Source organism: Macrobrachium rosenbergii, chromosome 40, assembly GCF_040412425.1.
Source record: "Macrobrachium rosenbergii isolate ZJJX-2024 chromosome 40, ASM4041242v1, whole genome shotgun sequence".
Classification (NCBI taxonomy): domain Eukaryota; kingdom Metazoa; phylum Arthropoda; class Malacostraca; order Decapoda; family Palaemonidae; genus Macrobrachium; species Macrobrachium rosenbergii.
The window spans coordinates 24,507,680-24,535,492 of NC_089780.1; the positions used below are offsets into that span (position 1 = coordinate 24,507,680).

At 38.0% G+C, this 27,813-nt stretch overlaps 2 protein-coding genes across 5 annotated transcripts in view; both read right to left on the minus strand.

Moving 5' to 3' along the window:
• Positions 1-1,066: 1,066 nt before the first annotated feature.
• LOC136826264 (synaptotagmin-7-like) lies at positions 1,067-11,721 on the minus strand. The gene is made up of 9 exons (XM_067083395.1): positions 10,672-11,721; positions 7,834-7,973; positions 7,303-7,431; positions 5,522-5,665; positions 4,403-4,625; positions 3,882-4,048; positions 3,376-3,537; positions 2,708-2,842; positions 1,067-1,625 (listed from the first exon to the last, which is right to left on the minus strand). Exons 1-9 carry the CDS (start codon positions 10,676-10,678, stop codon positions 1,440-1,442), a joined length of 1,293 nt encoding a protein of 430 aa, XP_066939496.1. The 5' UTR covers positions 10,679-11,721; the 3' UTR covers positions 1,067-1,439.
• Positions 11,722-11,911: 190 nt separating this feature from the next.
• The window catches only part of LOC136826263 (uncharacterized), a 32,477-nt gene continuing 16,575 nt past the window's right edge, over positions 11,912-27,813 (minus strand). For 2 of the 4 annotated variants that reach the window (XM_067083393.1, XM_067083391.1), the window contains 2 exons: positions 27,322-27,494; positions 11,912-20,694 (listed from right to left, as the gene is read on the minus strand). In XM_067083393.1, coding sequence (XP_066939494.1) covers positions 27,328-27,494 — 167 coding nt within the window. In that variant the 3' untranslated portion in view covers positions 11,912-20,694; positions 27,322-27,327. Of the gene's footprint in view, positions 20,695-26,645; positions 27,495-27,813 lie in introns of those variants that run through there. The other 2 variants (XM_067083392.1, XM_067083390.1) reach the window with 1 other exon arrangement.

Here is a 27,813-nt window from a genome sequence, read left to right on the forward strand (position 1 = left end):
TAAACGTAATTCGTTAGATATTGTGTATTTGATAGGCTGTGTGTTTATATACATACAGTTATATATATATATATATATATATATATATATATATATATATATATATATATATATATATATATATATATATATACATACACACACACACACACACATATATATATATACATACATATATATATATATATATATATATATATATATATATATATATATATATATATATATATATATATATATATATATGTATATATGTCACTAAATGTCGTGACAATATATTTGCCAAGGCCACAGGAAAAATAAAAAGGAGAGCCAAGCGATTTCGTGTTCTTTCAACAGATTTTCGAGATATTGGCCTCGAAAATATGTTGAAAGAACACGAAAGCGCTTTGGTACTCCTTTTATTTTTCTGTGGCCTTGGCTAAATATATATACAGTATATATATATATATATATATATATATATATATATATATATATATATATATATATATATATATATATATATATATATATAAATTTATATAATATATATATATATATACATATATATATATATATATATATATATATATATATATATATATATATATAAATTTATATATATATATATATATATATATATATATATATATATATATATATATATATATATATATATATATATATATATATATATGCATGTGTGCGTGTGTGTGTGTGTGTGTGTGTTTGCGTGTCTGTATCCTGAATTCTTAAAGAACCTAACACGACAATAACCAAAATCTTACTTTTCTGTACGGCCACTCCTTTCAGAAAAGGGACCTTTAGTGCAAAAATAACTAAAAACATGATTTTATCATAAAACATTAAAACTGCCTTCTCACATCATTTGTCAAGACTGAAATCTAAAGATGGATGCTGGATAATATCCCATTCATTGCTGTTATGCGCTTATTCATTATTCACATTGTGAAAAAAGCTGAAGGAACCACTAACTTACCTGGTAACCTGACAGAACAGATTACCAAAGATGAATAACAAAGAAATAAGCGTAAAATTAGGGTATGGATGAAGACATTATCAATAAGAGGTAGCAATGTATAACTGTCCAAGATATTAATCTTATGTTTGAATATAACTGATGCATCAAATACTATCCTAATAGGAGATTTTCTGAATGTGGAAGTTCTTCCAAGTCTGTGTCCAACAGGACTTCTAGATCCTTAAATATATATTTTTCTGAAGTCATCCTCAGCTTAGCACTATCCAGTAAGTTTAAGTTTTAGAATATTACCCAAGAAGAAAAATACACAAAGCAAAAGGTGATATTAAAATCACATTCTTTGTCACATTCCACTGACTTTCCATAGTACTACAACAGACACTATCTGCTCTTTCCTGTGCAGGACAATGTCTCAGAGCCAACCACGCCAAAAGTGGTGATTTCACCATCAGGATCACTCCTCCAGGCACGTGATGGGATGCCAAACGGTGAATTCCTTGTTGGGGGAGGCCACTAGGTCCTCCCAGTGCCTTGTCCCAGAGGGCGTGGTGTTCAGACCCAGAGCTACGTGCCCTATGATTGTGGATTTTTTCATCCGGCTTGTGCGCACCAGAGTCATCTCTACTCTGTAGTCTTGCACCTTCAGGAGGAGAAGATATAGTACATATAGTTAGTAGACTCAGCCTTTTTAGTTTTGCGCCTTCAGGAGGTGAAGGTATAGGAGATATATTTAGTAGAGTGCAGCCTTTTTCAAATTTCTTACTTCTTCAGGTTGGTCTTTATGTTTTAAATCAGGGTAGCTATGGTAAGTGTGAAGGTGTTGGATAAGAACTGCAGTTTGAATTATATATATAATTGCAGATTGTGGAACCATTCGTGCTGTCTGTAATAAAATGTTTGTAGGCTGTTAAATTCAAGATCGAAAAGTGTTTCTGTTAATATTCAGTTAAGCATTTTCCATTATACATAGAAGCATTTTTTGGATACTGTCTTACTGATAGGTTCAGTATAGGGTACATCTATGAAATTCCAGTTATTCTATTCCAAAAGGTAAGCAGTTATCTTTAACATATCATTACACTCAATCAGTTTCCAATTTTATAAACAAAAACAATAAATATTTAGTTCTCTTTCCACTATCAAAGGTATGAGAAAGTAATGCTTATATAAATGTCAAGAATTGAACTGAGTATAGAATTTAGGCCAAAGGCCAGGCACTGGGACCTATGAGGTCATTCAGCGCTGAAACGGAAATTGACAATAAAAGGTTTGAAAGGTGTAACAGGAGGAAAACCTCGCAGTTGCACTATGAATCAACTGTCAGGAGAGGCTGGAAAGTAAGATGGAAGAAAGAGAATATGAAAGGAGGTACAGTAAAAGGAGCAAAAGGGTTGCAGCTAGGAGCCAAAGGCATGCCGCAAAGAACCCTAAGTAATGCCTACAGTGCACCGCATGAAGTGCACTGACAGCACTACCCTCCTACGGGGATAAATGTCAAGAACCAGCCTTTCAGTTCGCCTAACCTAATGAAGGGAATCTTTCCTTGAACGCAACGTCTGCATGTTGACAACTTCAGTCTTCGTAAAGTTACCTTTTTTACCAGTTTATCAACTTCAATTTCCATCCACCTAGACATGTGCAGGGCTGAAGTCTTAATATATATGGAGATCTCTTTGCAAGACGTTTAAATTATTACCTTCTCTTGCACAAAACAATACCCACCTTACTCTGCGAGACATCGAATATGAACGGCATGTTCCAGAAGGGATTCGGTCCTGGAGCCAACTTCGTCTCTTGGACAGCTTCTGTTTCCTCATCCTTCTTCACTATCAGCTCCATCTTGTAAGCTCCACCTCGCTGATCAAAGAGAGAGAAAGTGGAGTGATAAGTTGAACAGAAAGAACAATGAAAGGACTGGTTTTATTAGCTAAAACCTTGGTCTACTGGATAGCTTTCACTAGCACAGAGGTACCCAGATGTGAGATTTTCATATAGTACTTACCAAAATAGCCTTTAATTTTATGACAAAGCTCTGGAATAAAAATGTGTCGCAGACGTTTAAACACCGTCTATGGAGTAACACCCAAATTCAGGGTAAGATTATACATATTAAAAGCTTCTAGAACCAATGAATGCCTTTAAACCAATGTTTAAAGGCATAATTCTTCCCAGGCTGATGGCATAGGTTACATAAAGTACTGTAAAGATGTCACTTAGTAAAAGGTACCAAGAGTTCAACCTGGCCTGGTAGCTCCACAGATGTTGTTTTAGAACATTAAATTTTCACTATCCTTGACAAAAGAGAGCTGATAAAAGCTATACAGCAAAGAGAACAACAGGAAGCCTCTGGCACTGCATAGTTCTGACTCAGAGCACCTAAATTTCCACACCTTGCCAACAAGAGAATTGTGAGCCTTGATAACCACCATCTTGATCCGTCCGTGCCATCCTCCTCTGATCTGGTATTGAGCCAGGATCTGGACTTGCCCCCAAATGCTTCCTGGAAGACTGACAGTGCTGTCCCTTGGTGACGAAGCCGGGACTGGATTTCCCTGGAAAATAGAATCAAGGGTCAGTGATGATTTCTGTGGCTTAGTATCAGTATGTTGTTCACCAGTAACCATTGCAGAATAAGATTATTTATACTTATTACTGAGCTAGGTGTGTTGCATGCTATTTCTGATTTCAGTGTTCAGAAATGAGTTCTGACTGCAGTCACTGAATGTTACAACATAACTGACATAGAATACTGTTTAACAAGTACAGAAAAGTAACTGTACAAAAAATTCTCTGCTTCAAGACATTTGCTAAAAGGGAAAAGAGGGTTACTACCATACTACAGACAATCTTTATCCCTAATTACCATAAGGGATAGGCTCAAAAGAGTCAACTTTACCTTCTTGTAGATAGTGAGAGGTTGACTCTTCGTCACAGGATAGTCTGCAATGAGGTCAGAAGGTATGTCGTACTCCAAGTTCCCAATTGCCTTCGAGAGAAACTGTTTGCTCTTTCTGGCGTAAACCTCCACCTCTAGCTTGCTGTTGCGAACCTCCTTTAGTGGAACTGAAAGTAGAAAATATAAATTTGATATAAAATTCAGTTTAGTTCTAATATTGCACTTACATGACTGGTATAATGATGCCCAAAAAAACTGTTTGGTAGGTTGAAAATCATAACTGAGCCTTGTGAACTCTAGTGATCAACTGTTGAGCAGGCTTGGCCAACCAGCTAATGCAAGTTGCTGATAACAGCCAGAAAGTTAATACACAAATAATAAAGAATAAACAAATCAAAGTACAGAAAAGAACTAGCCTTAAAAAACACATATTCCTAAGAATGTAACTGATAAGACAACAGAAAAAGCCTAAAAAACAATACTCTTAAGAACATGATCAACAAGACCAAAGTTAGACTGACCCTGGAAAGAGAACACTTGCGGGCAGTCAGGATTAAGGTTGACCTTCTTGACCTTATTCGAGGACTTAGAGACTGAAGTATTGTCTGGCTTGTGAAGGGTGACCTTGTAAGAGCAAGTGGCGTTGTGGTAAGTAGGAGGGAGGCTAGTGATTCGAACCACGTAGACAGACAAGGAGGAACTGCTAGTAGCCCAGAGGAGGTTGAATTCGACGTAAGGAGATCCCTGAAAGATGGAGGAGCAGTTTTAGTCTGGACTTCTTCAGGTCGTGAGGTTCCTTTTAACCTCTGAAAGGAAAGAAAGGTTCCTTTTAACCTTTGAAAGGAAAGAAAGGTTCCTTTTAACCTTTGAAAGGAGAGGTCTCTTTTAACCTTTGAAAGGAGAGGTTTCTTTTAATCTTTAAAAGGAGAGGTTTCGTTTAGCCTTTGAAAGGAGAGGTTTCTTTTAACCTTTGAAAGGAAAGAAAGGTTCCTTTTAACCTTTGAAAGGTGAGGTTTCTTTTAACCTTTGAAAGGAGAGGTTTCTTTTAACCTTTGAAAGGAAAGAAAGGTTCCTTTTAACCTTTGAAAGATGTTTCCTTTAACCTTGGAAAGGAAATGACCCTTTTAACCTTTGAAAGGAAAGAAAGGTTCCTTTTAACCTTTGAAAGGAGAGGTTTCTTTTAACCTTGGAAAAGAAAGAAAGGTTAATATTTTAATCTTTGAAAGGAAAGAAGGTTCCTTTTTACCTTTTGCAAGTAAAGAAAGTTCCTTTTTAACCTCTGAAAGGAAAAGAAAGGTTCCTTTTACCTCTGAAAAGAAAGACCATTTTTTACCCTTTGCAAGGAAAGAAAGGTTTCTGTTAACCTTTGCAAGGAATGAAAGGTTCCTTGTAACCTTTGCAAGGAAAGAAAGGCTTCTTTTAACCTTTGAATGGTGAGGTTTCTTTTAACCTTTGAAAAGAAAGGTTCCTTTTTAATCTTTGCAAGGAGAGAAGGGTTCCTTTTAACCTTTTTAAAAGGGAGCATTAAGCAAACACAGCTGAAAGTAAAACACAACAACAACAACAATAATAATAATAATAATAATAATAATAATAATAATAATAATAATAATAATAATAATAATAATAATTAGACGTACCCTTAGGGTGAAAGAATTCCTCCTGATGTCTTCTGAAGTCACAGAAAAAGTCTCGCTGGAAAGTGATGTCAGAGATTGGGAGGAGACCGAGAGATGTCTCGATGACGCCAGGCTGCTGGAACGTCTCTGGGATTGAGATGTCTCCTGGAATGAGATTTGTCAGAGATTGGGAATTGTTTTTCAAAGTCTCTCGAGTTTTATGGAAGATTGAAGTCAAGTTTTTCACAGAAATTATATAGATAAAAGTATGTTTGTAATTATGTAGAAATATAAATTGTGAATGAATGAGTAATGTGAAAAAAAAAATACTCATTACATACATACATACACACATACATAAATATACATAGGTACTTGTGGAAAAATACTCATTAAACACACACACACACACATACACACATATATATATATATATATATATATATATATATATATATATATATATATATATATATATATATATATATGAACGTAATTTATATTATCGCAGAAAATTATTTCATTTAATTCCAAACACTGCCCTAAGCAGTCTACCGTGAACTAAATATACGACAATGGTGTACATACTGCAATAGTAAAGACAACTACTTTTTATCACTTTGAAACAAAACAGGCATCAATCTGAAACGTGCCATTTCATATTATTATGATTTTAAGTCGTTCAAGGTAACACGTAACAAGGTCAGTTGCCATACGACGATCCTTAGATATTTGGGTCATTTATTTTTATTGTTTTTTTTTTGTTTTGTTTATAGAATCTGACGATTTTTAGGAATCCATCTAGAACGGAAATCTAGAACGGAAATGCTATACCGGCCATTCCTTTGTTTGTATGTAAGCAAGTATGTTATGTATTACCTTTTTCACCATAAAAACTTATGAGATATTTTAAGACATAATATAATTTACAAAAAAAAAAAAAAACACGCTATCTTCCTCATTTTCATTCCTGAAAAGGAACCGTCTGAGAAACTTCGGAAATAATCTGTCTAAAGAGAAAGTTTGCAAAATTTCAGGAACAATCCGTCTTCCTCAAAATGTAAACAAATAGTAGTAGTATTAATAAGACTTAACCTATGTAACGGGTCAAACGCAATGTATAATAGTATTAGGTATAATTCTATTTAACGGCCTATATAGTGTAGTTGACTTATCCTATGTAACGGCTCATGTACATTAGTAGTAGTAGTAGTAGTAGTAGTAGTAATATGACTTATCTATCGTAACGCCTCACTTATTATCGTCACAGATACCGTCCATGAGTAACCAAAAATGACTTCCACGCAGATGGTCCAATTTGCCTTATCTCCTTTTGAAGAAGGCTGGGCAGGATGTCCGGTGCCCTACTTATCTCTCTCTCTCTGCTGTTTGGCTGGTCCTAATTTGATTGGCTGGTCCTAATTTCAAATGGCTGGTCTCGTAACTGAATGGTCTGGGACTGACAATAAATGAAGTCAAGCTTTTATTTTGGCAGCTAGATAATCTGAGAGAGAGAGAGAGAGAGAGAGAGAGAGAGAGAGAGAGAGAGAGAGAGAGAGAGAGAGAGAGAGAGAGAGAGAGACGAACACCAGAATATCCTTTAGGAGAGAGAGAGAGAGAGAGAGAGAGAGAGAGAGAGAGAGAGAGAGAGAGAGAGAGAGAGAGAGAGAGAGAGAGAGAGAAGACGAACACCAGAATATCCTTAGAGAGAGAGAGAGAGAGAGAGAGAGAGAGAGAGAGAGAGAGAGAGAGAGAGAGAGAGAGAGAGAGAGAGAGAAGCTCCTCTAGTCCTATAGCCTCACCATCGGCAGGAATTCGGCAGACTTGGACCTCTTTTCGGCGGTGAAAACAGCCAGCAGTCCTTCTTCAATATAGATGTCACCCTGGCCCACCTGCTCGGGAACCGCCTTCTGGAACTGGGGGTCGTACCACTGTGAAGCCACGGAGAGACAAATCGAACAATTACAATGAGGTTTCGAACAGTCAGAATGAGTTTGGGAGAGTTCGATGCAGGCCCTATTTCAAATTGTGGAATAGATATTAGCACGGGCTCTTGCCATCAGGCAGCCGTTAGTAAGTCCAACCCTGTCTGTAGAGAGAGAGAGAGAGAGAGAGAGAGAGAGAGAGAGAGAGAGAGAGAGAGAGAGAGAGAGAGAGAGAGAGAGAGTTTGCTCTGGATTCAGCTGGCTTCATGCCATTACGGGCTCTCTTATAATAGTAAGTTCAATCATATCCAGGACATAGGAGAGAGAGAGAGAGAGAGAGAGAGAGAGAGAGAGAGAGAGAGAGAGAGAGAGAGAGAGAGAGAGAGAGAGAGAGAGAGACTTTCTCACCGACGTAGAACTCTTGTTGACGATCGTAAGGGTTTCATTGGGACTCTTCTTGATCTTTTTGATTTTGAAGAACGCCACCATAAGCATCATTAGGATGACAGACCCTCCAGCTCCTATGGCTATGTACGTTGGAGATTCTCCTGCGAATAAAAAAAATTATTTCCAGAGCCAATACTGGATGCTTTTGCAACACTGCAATGCCTTTTTACCTTTTAAAGGCTACTTTGTTATATATCTTTTAAAAAGTATATAGATATTTTACGTTAATTAGGAAAGATTTCAACTTGGTGCTAGTTGAATACTCCTGCAGCAAAAATGATTATTTCAAGAGCCATTTTTCTTTGCTTTTTGCAGTATTGTAATATCTTTTCATCTTTCAAAGGTTATTTTTGTTATATCTCTTTAAAGAAGACCATATACTGGGTGTTTCGAAATTAGAGGTCGCCCCCTCCACAGAACAAATGGAAAGTTATGAAGTTTTCTGCTATAGCCTATCTCCAGGTTCATTATTCTAAGTTTCTATTAAGCTATTTTTCATTTTACATTTCTTGTATTTTCAGACTGAGTGACGGAGTTAGATACAGCCATGGCTAACGACTTGGAGGAAATCAGATGGATTGACCGCATCTGGGCTATAACCTTCAGAGGGGCCAGGGATGCGCCAGCATCCTTCATTTCACATTCCTGGATAGCTAAATACATTAAAAGAGATGAATCCTTTGTTAAAAGAAACTGGAACAAAAATCTATATGACTGTCATCGCGAAAAGAGTGAGAATCTTGGAAGGCCTGAAGTCCTTTCTCAGGAGTCAAAAGACATCATAGCTGAGGCAGTGGGTAGACCAGTTAAGTCTTTATGTAAATTGGCACTTGAACTAGAAACAAAAAGAGGAAAGAAGAGAAGTTATAGTGCTGTATATAGTGAGTTGAAAAAACCTGGTATCAAGCCATTTCATGTTATCAGCAAGCCCAACATCACTCAGCAACAGAGAGAAGACCATGCATGGTTTTGTGGTTCATTTCTTAAAGACTGGGATGAAGCTGACTTTCTCCATGTTGCCGCATCAGATGAATTCTTCATTTACACAGTCAGGAAGCCAAATCATAAAAATGACCCCACTTGGGCTGCAAAGTTGGATGATATCAGCGGTGACATGCGCTATCGCCAAGTTGTGAAATTTCCTGAATGTTTGGGAATTTTTCTCTGTTTCATAGCCAAACGGTTAATGAGGATCATCAAAGAAAACGGACAGTCATGGAATGGCGAATACTTCAGAGAAACTGTGCTTACTGGTGGAGTATTTCCTTTCCTCAAAGATCCTGAAAATGTGTTATCTGTTGAAGAAGTCACATTTTTGCATGATAAGGCACCATGTTTCAAGGCTCTTCAGACACAGGAGCTGCTTGGAAACAGTGGTATCGATTTTTTCTCGTCAAGTGAATTTCCAGGTAGCTCCTCTGTGTGTGAAAACATTGGTAGTGTCTTAAAGGATCGTGTTGAAGCGCAGACAGTGAACTATGATGGTATACCAAGCCTTGACAACCTGCGAAGAGAGGTGACCGAAGTGCTCATGGAAATGCAGTTTGAGTCTAAGCTTTTTTGCGATTTGCTGAAATCATACCCCTCAAGAATGCAGGCTGTGGTACAGGCAGATGGAGGCCACACAAAATATTAAATACTCAGGAGAACCTTAAATAAATACCTGTTCTGAATTACTTTTGTTTTTGTCCATATCAGTTTTAGTTTATGCTGCAGAGGGGGACCTCTAATTTTGAAACACCCTGTATATATATATATATATATATATATATATATATATATATATATATATATATATATATATATATATATATATATATATATATATATATATATATATATATATATATATATATATATATATATATATATATAAAATATATATATATTATATATATATATATATAAAATATATATATATATATATATATATATATATATATAAAATATATATATTATATATATATATATATAAAATATATATATATATATATATATATATATATATATATATATATATATATATATATATATATATATATATATATATAAAAAATATATATATATATTATATATATATATATATATATATATATATATATATATATATATATATATATATTATATATATTATATATATATATATATATATATATATTATATATATACATATATATATATATATATATATTATATATATACATATATATATATATATATATATATATATATATATATATATATATATATATATATATATATATATATATATATATATATATATATATATATATATATATATAATTTTACGTTAACTAGCAAACACTGCAACTTGGTATTAGTTGAAACTCACTCACAGTGGAGGTTCTAGGTTGGAGATTCTCCTTTAAACAGTGATAATTTCCAAGGCCATATCTCTTTGCTTTTGCAATATTGAAATATCTTTTTACCTTCTTAAGGTTATTTTGTTATATATCTTATTAAAAAACTATAGATATTTTACTTTAATAAGGAAAGATTTTGACATGGTACTAGTTGAAAACTCTCTTACATTAATCAAACCTCATAGACTAATCATGTATTTAAATATCATTATTTAAGCTCTTAAGAGAAATCACTTAAGTAAAACTATACAAAATAAGTAGTTTTTAACCAACAAACTTATAAAAATGAGTATTATCACTCACCCAGGAAAAATTAAGCTTTAGACGTCAGTACCTACAGAAGTCAAAACTCAAAGCTTATCTCGACTTTATTTATTCGTTATGTTTACATATCAAAAACACATTCAACATTTACCTGCCATGTTTCCTAAAAGGAAAAATCAACTCTCAACATTAATATGTTTGAAACATTCAGTACAACTGTCACTGTCTCACACAAACACTGTTGATGTCCTTAACTCCAAGTGGGCGTTTCTTGACTAAACCAAAATGGCGTAGCTTTCCCTAATGCAAGTTTTCTTAATTAATTCTTGTAAATACTGTATCAAATATCCAGGGAACTTTCTCCATTGTATAATAAAGAGAATGGAGACAGTAAGTCCGAAGGGGAAAGAATGGCAACAAGCTTTCTCACTGACTGACTTCTTTCAACTGACTGTCTGAGTCTATGAGGACTTGGACCAAACCATTATTGTCATGGGAATGGTACTACAAGTACACTCCCTCTCTCTCTCTCCCCCACTCCCTCTCCATGTCCTTACCTCCCCTCTCCCACAGGACGTTATCCTGTCCACAACACCGACTGCTGATAACTGATAATCCCACAAGGACAGTTAATCATTTGCAACGCATGAAAGAGTACGAAAGATCAGCAAAAATCACCAAAGTGCTTGTGAAGTCTTTTCTAGAAGCTGACTGCATTTGAAACTAAAAGAAAAATAAACTACATTTGAAACTAAATAGAATGACAAAGAGAATTGCTAAGGTCTTGAAAGCTAACAGAGAAACTTGTAGAGAGGATCTGGTCATTAGTTATGGTACTACTGTATTTTTATAGGGTAAAAGTACTAATTATTCGTCACTTAGGTCAGTTGGGTCACTGCAAGATGACAACTTTTCAAAATCCTCTCCTCTTCTAATTATTCTGGTCTTATTTAGGGAGTCGACTAGTTTCGGGAACTAAACCTTTTTTTATGAGATTTCAGTCATTTCTGACAAACGCTGAAAATCTCACACATCCCCATTTGTCCAGAATCGTACTGGTTGCTTGAAAGTCCATGATCTTCATCTGATAGACAATCATTTTCTTCTGATAGTCCATTATCTTAATAAGAGTTTCATAATACACTAAAAACGGTAAGATGAATTCTTCAAAGAAAGTTTAGTTTCGTCAAAGGAAACTAAAGGTTGGGAAATATAACGTTTAGCAATTAAATATCAACTACAAACTGACCTAAAGTATATGACAAACTCCCATATCTTACTATAATTATTATCACCATCATCATTATTATTACTATTCAGAAGATACTGTTAAACTACTGGAAGAATATTCTCAAGTAAGTACATTGCAACTTTAATAATAAGAGCAACAATTTATCAATACAAATTTATTTTTTTAAATTTACACTACAGTACACTATGTTACAATATAATAGGAATCTACTGCAGTACATCAGCACTACATTAAACCCATACAATCAATGACTATCTAATTCTGGACCACTTAAAACATGCCTGCACATAAAATAGATTTTTTAAAACAAAATAAGTGTAAAATAGATTTTTTAAAATAAAATAAGTGCTGTGGTGCATGTACTGTACACTGCTGTATGTAACTCTCTCAAATTATTTGTTACTATGTGACAACTGTAAAAATACATTTAAGCTTTTCATTGATAATAATTAAGACTTACAAAACTAATAAAGTAATTTTAAAACAGTTCCACAGATTAAAAATACGTTAAAATCATGACAAGTAGTTTTACGAGTCAGCGTTTGGAAATTCCCAAAATAACAGTATTTAACTAAGTAAACATAGGTGAAAGTTTTTATTTTCCATTTTCAGTGTAATTTAAACTAAATGAAACTGATAAAAAGATTGGATGAGGTCTTACAGCTCAAGCTAACAAATAAACTGAACTTAATTGCAGACAACTGAAGGTTTCGTGAAGAAATACTGTACAGTATGAGAACTATTCTTTAACAGAAAGACAATTATTTGACTATGTTTATTACAAAATTTAGAAAACAGGAGATATCTGTTTCACTACAATCTTAAGAATCAACTCCTTTATAACCAAGAATTAATCAAGTTTAAACTTAACAATTTAGAACAAGAATTTTCATGCTAAATCTTCAAAAGACATACAGTACAGTAATTCAGAGAATCAATCGATAGAACGTCCTGGATACCAAGATCTTGACACAAAATCCTGTAAGAACCCTCAACATTTCCAGTTATTGAATTTTCAAGAGGTTATAGCTATAAACATACAAATACACCGTAATTTTTAGAACAAATCTTTCCAAGATGTCCTTTGGGCACTGAGAATTCTGTTGCATGATGAAATTACCTTACAAAATCATTACAATACTGGTGACTAGACGCAATCTGTAATGTATTTATGAAACTAACTACGAAACCTACAGCAAACAATGCATATTGTAAGACTACCCAGTACAGTAATGTGATTCTGCCTCTATAAAGTTACAGAAGACTCCAATATACTCCCTTCCTTTAACTATATCTTAACACTGGTAAAGGTGGTTATGAACAGTGTGAGATCACTTGATCTGCATACCAGTAAGTGCGCGAAACTGCGCAATATTTCATGAAAAGTATTTTAAGCAAATTCTTATGCTTTAGATACAAACATATTACAGCCTACTACTAATGAAATAAAAAAAGAGCGTAATCAAATACACTTCTAAACCTACAACCCACATCAGCAGGAAAATACATTAAGCAGCCTAGACATGACCAGCAAATTAGTTCTAAACGAGCTAGGTCTATGTGCCCTGGTCAAAAGATCAAACACTTAGCAAAGCTTCAGAGCTGCAAGAGAGGGACTACTGAAAATCCTGACTGAAAGAAGGCAAAAGATTTTAGAAAGGACTTCATGGACGAGATTACGGGCTTGAATATAAACAGGTCATGGAACTGGAAAATCATATCACAAAGGACAGTCTAAAGATAATATCTATAACTACCATAAGCTGGGAGTAGTTTGTGCAAATGTAACTAAAACTGATTGTATGACAAGCAAAAAGAAACCCAAATGTCACTTAATGGGTCATTTTCTCATAATAATAATAATAATAATAATAATAATAATAATAATAATAATAATAATAATAATAATAATAACAACAACAAACGAAACTAGTTACACTTTCAAGAATCAAATCAGCAACACCTGAAGATTCCACGCCTTTGGTTATTGCATAGTAATGCTTCTCATTTAGGAGATCTGAATTCTTTATTAAAATTAACATGATCTGCTACTTATACACTATTCTTCTCAGTAACAGACTAATGTTTTCTATCTATGAACCCTGCTGGTATCAATTCATTTTTCCTCAAACTATACATTCATCCTGTAAAAATAGTTATCGTACATCAGGGATTACATTACAAATATGTGTATAAGGTTAAGGCAGGTTATAAATTTACATTTATTCATAATTAACTATTTGTACTTCCTCCAGAAAAAACTGGGAACACTAAGGCATTTGTTAGTGTAAACTGAAAGATTACCATAAATGTCCCAGTGAACTAACACTTTTCTAATGTGTCCCAAGTATTTTTGTGGCCTGGGATGGCTGGAAATCTACTTGACAAATAAAACAGGTTTTGTTAGATGCAAAGCTGCAATTCTGAACAATATGGCCAATCATGCCAGCAAAATGGTAAGAGGAGTACAGATAAATCTCATTAAAGTACTGTACTTATGTATACGTGAAGCAAAACAGATTTTTATTTACTGGTAATAAAATTTCCAAATACCATTTCTCAAGTCCAATAATGTTTTATATTTCAAATTCTTTTTAACTATACATCTGAGTACTGTTTTACAGTATTTCAGAATCACAGACTTTGCACCATGCAAACACATTTACTGTACTTGGACGCTTATGGCAATTAACTTAAGAATTCCACTTGTAAAAGATGTTATGTTTGTCACAGAATGCACTCAACACCATTTAGTTTGGAGAGCCACACCATAACAATTACAAAAGTTCTTGGGGCCAAACTAACTACTACGTCATTCTTTAAGAGCTGATCACAGCTTACTAAGCTAGAGTACAGTAAATATACAAGTCATGCAGTCAACTTTCAAAGATCTGGAAGAGGGGAGCCTGCCTGGATACTTGTCAAGTCTAGCCTTTGGTCAGCTACCAAATATACCCTTTATAATCTCTGGATATCTCACAACAAAGTTTTAATACTGATAAAGGAAACTTCAGTACTATATTAAAGATGGTGCAATTATGCTTACTCTCTGGAATGGTGCCGTGTCTCAAGAGCAAGATGGAAATAAAAAATGAAGCCACTAGAAACATCTTTCTTTCCAGCTAAGTATATTTACTGCAACATACTCCTTTTAATACTGCACTGTACAGGAACAATCTTTGGACTTTCAGTAATTTTAATAGCTATGTGCCTGTATCAAAAACCTTAAATTTTACAGTTCACTTAGGCATGGATATTTCTTGCCTAGCCAAAGTCTTTTGACACTTAAGATACCTATAATAAAGTTTAATATTTTACTGCCCTTGTGTTTTTGTAGCTCTTAAATCTTACCAATACCTAGGTCTCTTAATACTAATGTTTTCATTTGTCAATGTTTGTGTCATCATTAATAATTCTTATTTTTCAAGAAATTTTTGTATTGTTTCATTGGGAATATAATTCACACCAATTTTCCATTAAAGTTTGGCTTGAAAGTAATGACAAAATTTATGAAACTGTTCCATTGCCTTGACAAAAATGGTATACGTAACAATATATAGCCTTAATACCAGTATTTTGGGTTATCAAGAAAAAGGTCTGTAGCATTCATTAACAAAGTGCCAGATTGATTTGTGTTTTTCAAATGAAATGTTTCTGCTAGACGTGTCTGACAATGCAGGGCAATACTGTTTCTCACTTCTTTAGATGCAGAAATATGTAACTTTCAATGCCTCTAGAAGTGCTAGAGGAACCCTTTAAAATTATAATCCAAAAAATGCCCTTCCATGATATTTCAAATTTTTATTCTAAAAATTACACAAAAACAGTAAAATTGTAGAAATATGCTGGACACTGTTAAAGCAAGATTTTATATATGTAACTTACCTACTTTAACGGCAGCTTTAGATTTGAAATTCGCGGTAGCGCTCTTTTGTTTTGGTGCAGGTAAGTGGCTTGCCCACTTCCGGGGAAGTATAGGCACAACATAGCTAAAGAGCTCAGTTCCTTTCTGCCGCTCAATGACCATAAATCGGTTGTTAAGCTGCTTTGTTTTGATGTTCAGGAGTATTCATCGGATGGTTTTGATTATTATCGAAGAATTTGGTGATGTATTCTGTACTTTGGTAGCCTCTGTGCTATATTTCTTAGCTTAGTAACCGGTATTGTAGCAAACGCTGCACTAACAGGTTGACTTCTAAATATGACGCTCATTCAATCTGTTTTTATTACCGAGGACAAGTTTGTTCTCATGACTTGATGTGCAAAGAACACAAAGACTGGGACGAAGTTAAATGGAGAATTTTGACTGCCCATTTAGATAAGCTAGAGAAGGCTAGCATCCAAAGGCAGCCGCTCGAGCCGAGGCTAGAGCTTCAGTGTCTTTCACTACTAAACCAGTCCTTTCGACACCTGTGACTACTCGCTTGCCTATTCCTACTTTTCTCGCACTTCCGTCTACTCCATTACCTAGCTTCCATCCCTCTGAACCTAGAGTGCCAATGCCAGTCTCAAAGCCTGGATCGACAAGAAATTTGACGCGTTAGTGAATACAGTCACTCAAATAGGAGCTTCAGTTAGTCCTTTTGGACAAAGCAAGTGGTGAACCCGGTGCAAATGTTAGTGCAAGTGTTGTGTCAGTGCGGGTAGTGGCTTCTCTCCCCACAGATGCTCTTAGACGGAGTTCCCAGCCAAACTCCCCTGCACCTGGCAGGAGCCAAACCTAAGTCCAAGGGAGGTCGGTGGGGTTTGCCCATAAGTAGTTGCTCCTTCAACTGAACCTGTAGCTATTTCCCAGGTTTCAGTACGTTCGCGCTGGAAAGGTGTCCCAGTGGATCGCACTTGGTCTTCCAGCGGTTCTGATTCAAATGAGCCTAAAGGACATGGTTGGCATTTTCATGACTCCTCCAGGGCTTTGAAGAGGCATGTTTTGGAGGATCAGAACCCCTCGATCCCTCGTAAGCACCATAGGGACCAAGAGCCCTCTTGTAGCTATTGGGATGATGGTGAGCTCCCAGTGGATGCCAAGCTCCCAGTGGCTCACAAGCGCCCATTGGCTCCCAAAGCGCTAAGTGCCTCACAGATGTTCTAAGGGAGCAGATCGCCCCATGGGATCAGAGCTCCCAGTAGCTCATAAGCGTTCAATGGGATAAGAGCACCCAGTGGCTCCCAATCTACCAGTGTTTTCTAGCTCTTGTGCAGTTTTGGTCGACGCTTCCGAAGGTTCTTCGGATTTGGATATTACAGCTGGTCAACGTAAAAGTATGCCTATATCTGGACGACTGGCTCCTACAATTGTCATCCCAGAAGAAATGTATGGAGGACCTTCATAAAACTCTTCAGTTAGCCCAAAATTTGGGCATCCTAATCAATCAAGAGAAATCCGAATTAGTCCCTTCTCAGTCGGTAGTTTATTTAGGGATGAAGATAGACTCTCGGATTTTTCGGGCTTTTCCGTCCAACAAGAAAATTCAGTCATGCACCCAGAAAATCCGTCACTTCCTAAATCTACAGTCCCGCTCTGCCAATGATTGGATGAGTCTGTTGGGAACCCTCTCCTCCATCGAGATGTTCATACCGTTAGGGAGACTGCATGAGAGGCCTTTACAGTTCTTCCTAAAGGCCAATTAGAGCAGCAAGACTGCCAGACTCCTTTGTATTCCCCATCATACTGGGAATAAAGGAAGACCTTCGGTGGTGGCTTGAAGAAGGGAGATTTCTTGTAAGAAAATCTCTGCTTCAACCAAACCCGAGCCTAACATTGTTCTCCGATGCATTGGATCTGAGTTGGGGAGCAATACTAGGACACTTGGAAGTAGCAGGAACGTGGTCCCCACAAGAGAGAAGGTTACACATAGATCTGAAGGCACTGAAAGCAATTCACCTGGCTCTTCAGCATTTTGCTTCAGTGACTCACAATACATTGGTAGCCGTTCATTCGGACAATACATCTGCTCTAGCATATATTTGGAACCAGGGAGGAACCCATTCCTTTTCGCTGTGCGAAACAGCCAGAGATCTCCTTCCTTAGGCTCAAAGCAACAACACCCAGATCCTCACCCGCTTTGTTCAGGGGAAGTTGAACGTATTAGCGGACGAGTTGAGCTGTTGCAAACAGGTTCTACCCACGGAATGGTCACTGAATCCACAGGTGCGCACCAACCTGTGGAAACTGGGGAAAGCCACTGGTAGACTTGTTTGCAACGTCTAGGAATTATCGCCTTCCCCTGTATTGTTCTCTGGCGCTGTACCCTCAAGCGTGGGCAAGGGATGCGATGCTCCAGGACTAGTCGGACCTGGAGGTTTAAGCTTTTCCTCTGTTCAGTTTAGTGAGGGAAGTCATAAACAAGTTCAGGTATTCCCACAACACATCGATGATTCTGGTGGCCCCTTTTTGGCCTCAAAAGGAATGATTTCTGGACCTTCTAGAGCTTCTGTAAGACTTTCCACAACTCCTTCCACAGAGGAAAAATCTGCTCAGACAACCTCACTTCAATCGTTTTCATCAAGGTGTGTCCACTCTCGCTCTGACAGGCTTCAAAATGTCAGGAAGCTTGTCGGAGCAAAAGGTTTTTTAAGAGAGGTTGCAAATGCTATTGCTAGGTGTAGATGCGAATCTTCTTCCAAACTCTACCAAGCTAAGTGGGCAGTATATGGCAGATGGTGTAAGACATGGCCCATTTCTTCTTCTGAAACATATATAGCCCAACTAGCAGATTTTTTTACTCTACCTGAGATCTTGCCGAGGTTTGTTGATGCCTACAATCAAAGGATACAGATCTATGCTGATTTCAGTGTTCAAGCATACAGATTTGGACCTTTCTTCAGATCCAGATATTTCAGACTTGATTAAGTCATTTGATACCATGAAACAGAACACTCAAACTCCGGTTTCTGGGAACCTAGATGTAGTAGTGCATTGGTTGTCAGGCCCCTCTTTTGAACCACTTCATACATCTTCTCTTAGAGACTTATACAGGAAGACTATTTTTTATCTCATTAGCCAAAGGATTCCATAAAGTAACTGGCCATAGGCCAGCCTACTATAAAACCTTACAAAATCTGGAACCTGCAAAGATACAGGCATGCTCCCTCCCTACACAAAACAGCACTGAACAGTCTACATGGTCCAATCCCTACATGTACACAATACAGAGGGTGCCTAACAGACATACACTTTGTGTGTATGTCTGTGAATGTCAAAAAAATATAATCAACAAACAATGTTAAGTTTAGGAAAAAAAAATCAACTCTAGAAATTTTGTCCGATTCTCTGTCATTTTTAAATAAACCCAAATACTGTACAGGATTTTTAAAGCTGTAATTTAATATATGAAATCTAAACTTTATCATAAATAAAAACAAATCCTTCAACCAGCACTGTGAGAGCTAACTAAATTAGTGCAGTGGTATGAATAAACAATACTTACATGCCTTAGTAATGCATACATGGGCATAAGTATAAACCCTGTGAAATAACTTTAAAAACATTGCACACCAAAAACAGGTTGATGTGTTTTCCACACTACCAGGAATATTTTGGTCCTTCGTAAAATTACAATGCACGCAAAAATCTTACTTTGACACAAAAACACTGCATCAGACATTTCATAAATATGACACAGGAAAAACAAGATACAAAAATAATGTGATAATAATTGAGTATGAATGAGTAGAATCTATCAATTTCAACCACATACAGTACTTTTATCTAAGGCATAATTCTACAGTACTTTACTTCATAAAACAATTCCATCTCTTCTACTTCTGAAATACAATGTATCCACCACCTCACAACATATAACCAACTACTAATAAAAATGTTAATTTATTTTTCCAAACTGCATACATTTTCGACTGTTTGAAAAGAATTCCTTTATACAGTATTCAAATGACTCGCATGACCATTAGCTCGGAAGATGAAGGTTTCCGACAATGAAGATTTTCTATATGCAAATTTTTCATACAAAGATTTACTAAACTCAAGTTTCACCTTTAAAAAACAATAATCACTCATGATTACTGTAATATTAAACGTCATGCTGTAAGTATGGGACTCATCACTGACAAAGTACTGTACGACTTAGGCCTTCACAATGTCATGCTGTAAGTATGGGACTCATCACTGACAAAGTACTCTGCGACTTAAGCCTTCAGTCTGTGACGCCATTGGCTTTAAAAAAAAATACTATTTTTAAGAACTTTTCATATACCTACTTCTCCTGTGCTAATTGTTTTGAGTCTATGAAGGATATACATAACAGGTCCTTGCATATACCTACAAGATCCCATACATTCTTTCTACTCACAGTCATAGTCATTCAGTTACAGAATACAAATTTTAACATTCTACTGCTAACATGTGTCTCAAAAACAAGAATACTACAAAAATGACATTCTTATGATAAAATGAAGTTTTACATATACTTACCCAGTAATTACTTACCTAAGAGTTTCTACTCGAAAGACAGTTAGAATTCTGAATTCCGCGGTAGCGAATCTTTTGTTTTGTGTAGGTGACTATGCCCTGCCCACTTTCAGGGTAAGACAGAGGAACAACATTGCCAACATGACAATTTTTTGTGCAAAAAAGAGTCCATATGCGGGGAGGAGGGTGGGCTCCATCCGTAATTACTGGGTAAGTATATATAAAACTTTATTTTATCATAAAAATGTCATTTTTATATATGTAACTTACCCAGTAACTACTTAGCTGATTCCACATTGACAGGCAGAGGGGAATCATGGACAAAAGCTTAGGTTATTAATGATGAGATTATTGTTGTTCCTCGCCTGATGAGAGAGCTGCTGCAGGTAGATACTGCCTTTGGTTGGTGCTCATCTCAAGCTGTAGCGGTGTGGCGGCATGGCCATAAGCGCCTCTACTGAAGTTGGACACTTCACAGTGAAGGAATACTCCGAAGGCTGACAAAGTATAAAAACAAGCTTTGTAATGGCCGACAAAGCATACATACAGTAATTGCCCCTACCCTGGGCACAGTACCCCAAAAAATAATACACCAGAAAAACAGTCACCTACACCACAATTTAAAAAATGTAAAAGACTTTAAGGTAAAAAACAAGACCACTACCCAACACCAAAAACCGGTGGGCACTCCAGGTACTTAGTACCCTCCCAGGCTCCCCAAGAACTCAACACCATGTTCAAGGCGAAGAGAAAAGGAAAGGAAAGGATACATCCTACACTTCCTCACCCATCACTACGCCAGTTACGGACACAGATCCCAGGGTACTGTATTTATTGTAAACTGTCTCGACGTCCAGCAAATAATGCATCGCGAACACTGACTTGTATTTCCTATAAGTTGCCTCCAAGACTGCAGAAAAAGAAAGGTTGTGCTTGAACGCTACCGAAGTAGCAACTGCTCTTACATTGTGAGCTTTAACTTTCAATAGCGATAAGTCATTCTCCACTATTTGCGAGTGTGCCTCAATGATGAGATCCCTCAAGAAAAAAGAAATGGCATTCTTCGACGGGTCTAGAGGGATTCTTCACAGAACACCAAAGATTACCAAACTGACCTCTAATCTTCTCTGTCCGATGCAAATAGTATCTGAGGGCATGTACTGGGCAGAGCTCTCTCCTCCTCTTCCACGCCTAGAATATCCGTTAAGCTTTTAATAGTAAAAGAATGGGGCCAGGGATGCGATGGGTTTTCATTTTTTGCTAAGAATCTTAGCAAAATGGAACAAACTGCATTCCCTTGCGATAAACCGATCCTTTTGTTCATTGCCTGAAGCTCACCTACTCTCTTAGTTGTTGCTAATACAACCAGAAAGAGTTTTCCCGAGTCAGATCCCTTAGAGAGGAAGAACGGATAGGTTCAAAATGAGGGTCAGAAAGCCACTTAAGAACTACATCAAGATTCCAAGAGAAGGCCTCCTCTTTCTTAGACTTGGAGATATTGAAGGATTTAACCAGGTCGGACAAGTCTTGATTGTTCGAGATATCTAGACCTCTAAGGCAAAAAACAGAGCTGAGCATCGCTCTGTAACCCTTAATTGTTGAGACAGACAACCCCTCAGATGATCTCAAATAAAGAAGGAAGTCTGCTATCTGAGCGATAGATGTTTCAGAAGAAGAAACTTTGTTTCTTCTATAACAACTACTAAAAAGTGCCCACTTGGCCTGGTAGAAATATTTGGAGGAGTTGCATCTACATTTGACGATAACCTCTGCTGTCGATTTAGAAAATCCTTTTGCTCTGGTGAGTTTGTAGACTGTTCAAATCCTGTCAGGGCCAGAGAGGATAGACCTTGATGAAACTTCCTGACGTGGGGTTGTCTGAGAAGACTTGGAATCTCGGGGAGGAGCCTCGGAAAATCCATGAGGAGACTGATCAGGTCCAGGAACCACCCTTTCTGTGGCCGGAAGGGAGCCACGAGAGTTATCCTTACATTGTGGTGTGAGTGAAACTTCCTTACCACCTCTCGAATCACCCCAAAAGGAGGGAAGTCATAAAGATCCAGGTTGGACCAGTCCAAGATCATTGCATCCGTCACCCAAGCTAGAGGGTTCGGAAAGGGGAAGCAGACCAGGGGAAGGCGGTGATTCCTGGAAGTTGCGAATAGATCTATGGTTGGTTGACCCCATAAATTCCAAAGGCTGGAACACACTCGAAGATCTGGTGTCCATTCCATGGGCAAAATTTGTTTGTGGCAGCTCAACTCGTCCGTCAGGACATTGCACTTCCCCTGTATGAACCGGGTGACTAACCGAGTCTGATTCCGATCCGCCCAGCATAGCAGGTCTCTTGCTACTTTGCAGAACGAATAAAAGTGGGTTCCCCCTTGATGTTTGATATACGCTAGGGCCATGGTATTGTCCGCATGTATCACTATAGTCTTGCTGTGAACCTGCGGCGCAAAGTGTTGCAGACCCAGATGTATTGCCTTCAACTCTCTTGCATTGATATGAAATCCTTTCCCCTCTGAGGACCACCTCCCAGAGACTTCCAGATCCCAGAGGCGTTACCCAACCTAGATACGACGTGTCAGAAAAGAAGTCTAGGTCGGGGCTCACTGGAAAGAAAGGTTTCCCTTCCATAAGTGTTTCTACAGATCTCCACCACTGCAGATCCTCCTTTATTTCCGGGGTTATCGGAAAGAAGTGACGGTCCTGATGCACCTTCCAATCCCAGCAAGCTCTTAAATAGAATTGGAGTAGTCTCATGTGTAGTCTCCTTAGTCTTACAAATTACTCCAGAGAAGCCAGCGTCCCCAAGAAACTCATCCACTGGGTAGTGGAGCAAGAAGGAAGCAAGAGGAACAGGCCTACCTTCCTTAGGCAGCCTTCTACTCTCTTGAGTGACGGAGACACCCAAAAACTCAGAGTCTATCTGAACTACCAAATGAAGAATCTTCTGAGTGTGGTTCATTTGAGATTTCTCGAAATTCATTAACAGTCCCAATTCCTGGGTTAAAAGAAGAGTTCTGCAAGTCCTCCATGCAATGTTTCTCCGTGGTCGAACAAAGCAGCCAATCGTCTAGATACAGCGCGACACTCACTCCCGCTAGATGTAGCCAACCCAACAAGGGAGCCAACACTCGAGTGAAAACTTGCGGGGCAGTCGAGATACCAAAACAAAGTGCTCGAAACTGATAGATTTGGTCCTCGAAAATGAATCAGAGGTATTTCCTTGAGTCCAGGTGAATCGGAATATGGAAATAAGCGTCTTGCATGTCCAGGCAGATCATCTAATCTCCCTGACGGATGGACGCAAGAACCGAATGGATGGTCTCCATGTTAAATTTTGTCTTCTCTATGAAGACGTTCAACACACTTACATTGAGCACTGGTCTCCAACCCCCTGAAGCCTTGGGCACTACAAAAAGGTGATTATAAAAGCCCTTCAAGTCTACCTTCTTTATGACTTCTATGGCTTCCTTGCTCAGAAGAGAGGACACTTCCTTTGATAGTGGTGAATATCTCTCTGATCCTATGGAGTAAGCCGTCAATACGAAGGGGGGGATGGAGTATCCCTCCTTTAAAACTTTCACAACCCACTGGTACGCTCCTCTGTTGCTCCATCTCTCCAAAAAGAGAAGCCTGGCCCCTACTGGAGCATGGAAGACTCAATTCTCACTTGCAATAGGTTGGCTTGGAAGATTTCTTGATTGTACGGGGCGAAAATCTTACTGATCCTCGGGACCTGGAGCAAGGTCTCTGATTCCCTCCACAAAAGGGCTTTGGTTGAAGAGGAGATGAGAGTTTAGCTGAGAAAAGGGATCAGTCCCTTTGGCATTTCGTTGACTGGGTTAGTAAATCTTGAGTCAATTTCTTGTGCAGGTTTGATGTAATCTCGCTTACGGTGGATTGTGGGAACAAATGTTGCTTGTCCAGAGGGGAAAACAGGAGAGCTGATTTCTGTGGGGCCGTAACGCCCTTCGATGTGAAAAAGACCCAAAGTTCACGCTTCTTAAGAATGCCCATGGCATAAAGGGCAGCTAATTCCTGTGAGCCATCTCTAACAGCTTTATCTGCACAGGAGAGGAAATTAAACAGATCTGAAGATTCATCACACAAAAACGCCAGATCTTGAAGCTTCTTGGCAATTGCTCCCGCACACCAATCGAAAAAACTCAACACCTTGAAGGACTTGAACAAAATCTTCAATAGATGAACAAACTCTTCAATAGATGATCTATCTCCTGGGCTGAAAAGGTCTTGGCCAAAGCAACCACGTCAGTGAATGCAGAGAAGTCCCACTGGGAGGAGGCAGCCATTCCCAGGGAAGGAGCTTCTCCTGTCGCTTAAGACAAATATTGCATACATGCGAGACGAGAGGGTGGAATACTAAAACAGGCTTTCCCTTGTTCCCTCTTCTTGGAAAGCCAGTTCTCTACCTGGCATAGAGCTTTCTTCAATGAAGAAGAGAGAACCATCTTGCGAAGTCTCATCGAAACTACAGGCTGATTGCTCATCATGAAAGACGAAGCTAGAGAGGAAGGAGCGGCCAGTGTGAAAAAATCAGGGAACTGCTGCAGAAGGAATTTGAGTAATGCCGCATACGGCATAGAAGATGAGTCCTGATCCCCTTCCTCATCTTCAGAAGAGATTTGAGACAAAACCAGGTGTAGATCAGGAGCTGTCTGAGCTGCAGGTTTCTGTAAAAGTTGAAGGATATTATCCAGTTGACATTGCAAAGACGCAAGAGCAGGTCCAACGCAGGAGAAGGGTTATCTCAAGACACAGGGCGCCTGGAGTGTTGAGGGGGCTCAAGCGCTAGAGGAAGCTTGGAAGCTTTGGGCGCCCCAACAAAATAGGGCATCCGGCAGCTTCAGGGCGCCTGGCTGCTACAGGGTGCTTGGCTAGTTCAGGGCGCTCACCGATACATTCCACCAATACTGGATGCTCAGAAGGAACAGGGTGTTTATGCGAAAGCTGGAGCTGCTCGCTCGAAAAGTGTAGAGAGCTACATCCTTGCTCCTGGTGGTGAAGAGAGGAGAAGTGCTCCGGATTGTCCCACTTGCTACACGAGGGCTGAGGACTGGAGGAAGGCTCCCTCACCCTTTTCCAAGGAAGATGCAGGGACTGATCTTTACCCAAGAAACGTCTCTTAAGCGGGCAAGATTCATCGTGGAAGCTACGAAGACGCCTTTCCAGCAGTTGTCTCTAGTCGCAACCTGGGATGCAACAGGTTGGAATGAGGGAACGACTGCCCATGGGTGGAACCACTGACGTCCCTTGGGCTACCGGTATGCCTCCTCCCAGGTAGTGGGGAGTATGGCAGGGAGCAACGCCTGGGAGAATTAGCAGGACAAGCAGCCGCCTCCCCCACTGACACTTCACCTTTAGCACTTTTTTCAAACTTGTCCATCAGGATGCCCCTAACTGGGCCACTGTACTCACCACCAGATTTAATCGCTGATTAAATTTATTCTCAAGGCTGGTGAAGCGATCAGGTTCGGAAGCGATGGAGCCAGGAGAAGTGTGGTTTAGGAGAATTAATTGATACAGGTGGGGAAGGGTTAACAGTCAGAGAATTAACAGAAATGTCAGCCTTATCAGATTTAGAAGTCAAAGCCTGACTAACTAATTTCCCACTGGCTTTAGAGGCTGCTTTCCTCTTGCGATCTCTTTCTATCTTAGCTAAATGTGAAGCTAAAGTCTTCCATTTCTGCTCTCCCCAATCCCTGCACTCGTCACAAGTCAAATTAATAGAGCAAACTTGTCCTCTACAAATTGAACACAGTGTGAGAATCAAAAGTCAATTTTGTCATCCGGGTATTGTAGCCTTTACTGTAATACCAGAAACTAGAACTACTAGTGTTGGACATTCCTAACTAGTTGAAAAGTCAAAATCATGAAAAGACAATTCCAGAAAAGTCACTATCAAGAAAAATCCCAAAAAGGCTACAAAAATGCTTCACCATGGAAGAAAATAATGAATCCAAAACTCTAAGCTACTATAACAACAACGGGTGTTGACTCTACCAGCGGCAGAAACAAATTGTCGTGTTCGCGATGTTGTTCTTCTGTCTTACCCCGAAAGTGGGTGGGGCATAGTCACCTATACAAAACAAAAGAATTGCTTCCACGGAATTCAGAATTCTAACTGCCGTTTGAGTAGAAACTCTTAGCTAAGCAATTACTGGCTAAGTTACATGTATAAAATTAATATTTTAAGATATCAAAAACATGCTACATCATGTCTTTTTGACAGGTCTAGCAATGATCTAGGTGGAATTTGGCTGATACTGGTAAAATAATAATGGAAAAGTAGGGTTCTAAAGGTAAATACCTTATGTTTGGAGACATGGCATTCCAGAGTTCCAATCTAGGCTACACTGAATGCAACCATACAGAAGTAATATAATAATTAATAGTTGTAGGTTATCATTAATACAAAACCTTAATATTTTTCCATATTTAATCATAGGTGAAGATCCCCAGACACATTATCTTCAGTCGTCAGGCACCTGGCTTCCCTCTGTCTCTTTACGTGACAGAGTAGTGTTTTCAAAAGAGAGTCTCATAACTGCCAAAGCTAATCTTCATTTTTCTTATTCTCTTGTCTTCATCTTACTGATGCCTCTTCTTTCATGCTAAAAGAAGATGATTTACCCGCTGTCTTCTCTGTGGCATGGTAAAAGTCTGTTCTAAGAGTTGATACATACAGTGTGACGGATACGAAGTATGGTCTTCAGCTGCAAAACCTGTACACTGACCTTGTCAATGCTTTGTTGCACACTGTATCTCACTCATGAAAGCTTTGAGGCATGGTATCTATGCACAATAACTTCTTTGTATAAAAGTTATTGTACCTTGTTTTTATTAACAATATATCGCACTAATTTACATGCATCACTGGCTGACGTTTTCTGAGTTGAGGTTACAAAATACTCCGTAACTATAAAACTAGAACGAATTGTGATGAAATACTTTGTGTTAGGCAGCTGTAACCCAGGAACTGCCTGTATAGGTATTCACAAATGTCATACAAAGCTACAGGTATTCGTCTATAAAATCGTAAGAAAATCTTTTCAGAAATCTTACAGTATGTGGAAAAAGTCCTGAGGTTAACCAACCTTGCCCTATGGAAAGAGCAACCTAGGCTCAACAATGTCTCTCCAGTCGAGTTCGAGAATCTGCGCAGGGTCTTCTTCAGTAAGATCGACTTCCTCGTCGAACGTCAAGTCGACTTCTTCCACTCCGTCTTCGTCAGTAACTTTCGAGACGGATTCCATTTTCTTTGTGTTCTCTAGAGACGAAGAAAATATGATGGTATAAATGGTACAGAATAAGGATCAGGTACTGATTAAAGAAAAATGAAGAAGGAAAATGTAATGTAAAGTAGTTACTAATCTCTCATGTACTTTTAAATTATTGATTATACTGTAGTCATTACTTATTTGTAAAATAAGGAATATGATTGTCTTGATGTGCAATATATGTATAATACTTCATTAATTACCTTATTTACCAGCTCACATTATACTCTACACATAAGCTACCTAATTTCTTAAAAATGTACTCTTATATTTTGTCTAATCCTAAATTACAAATGCACTGTATACTAT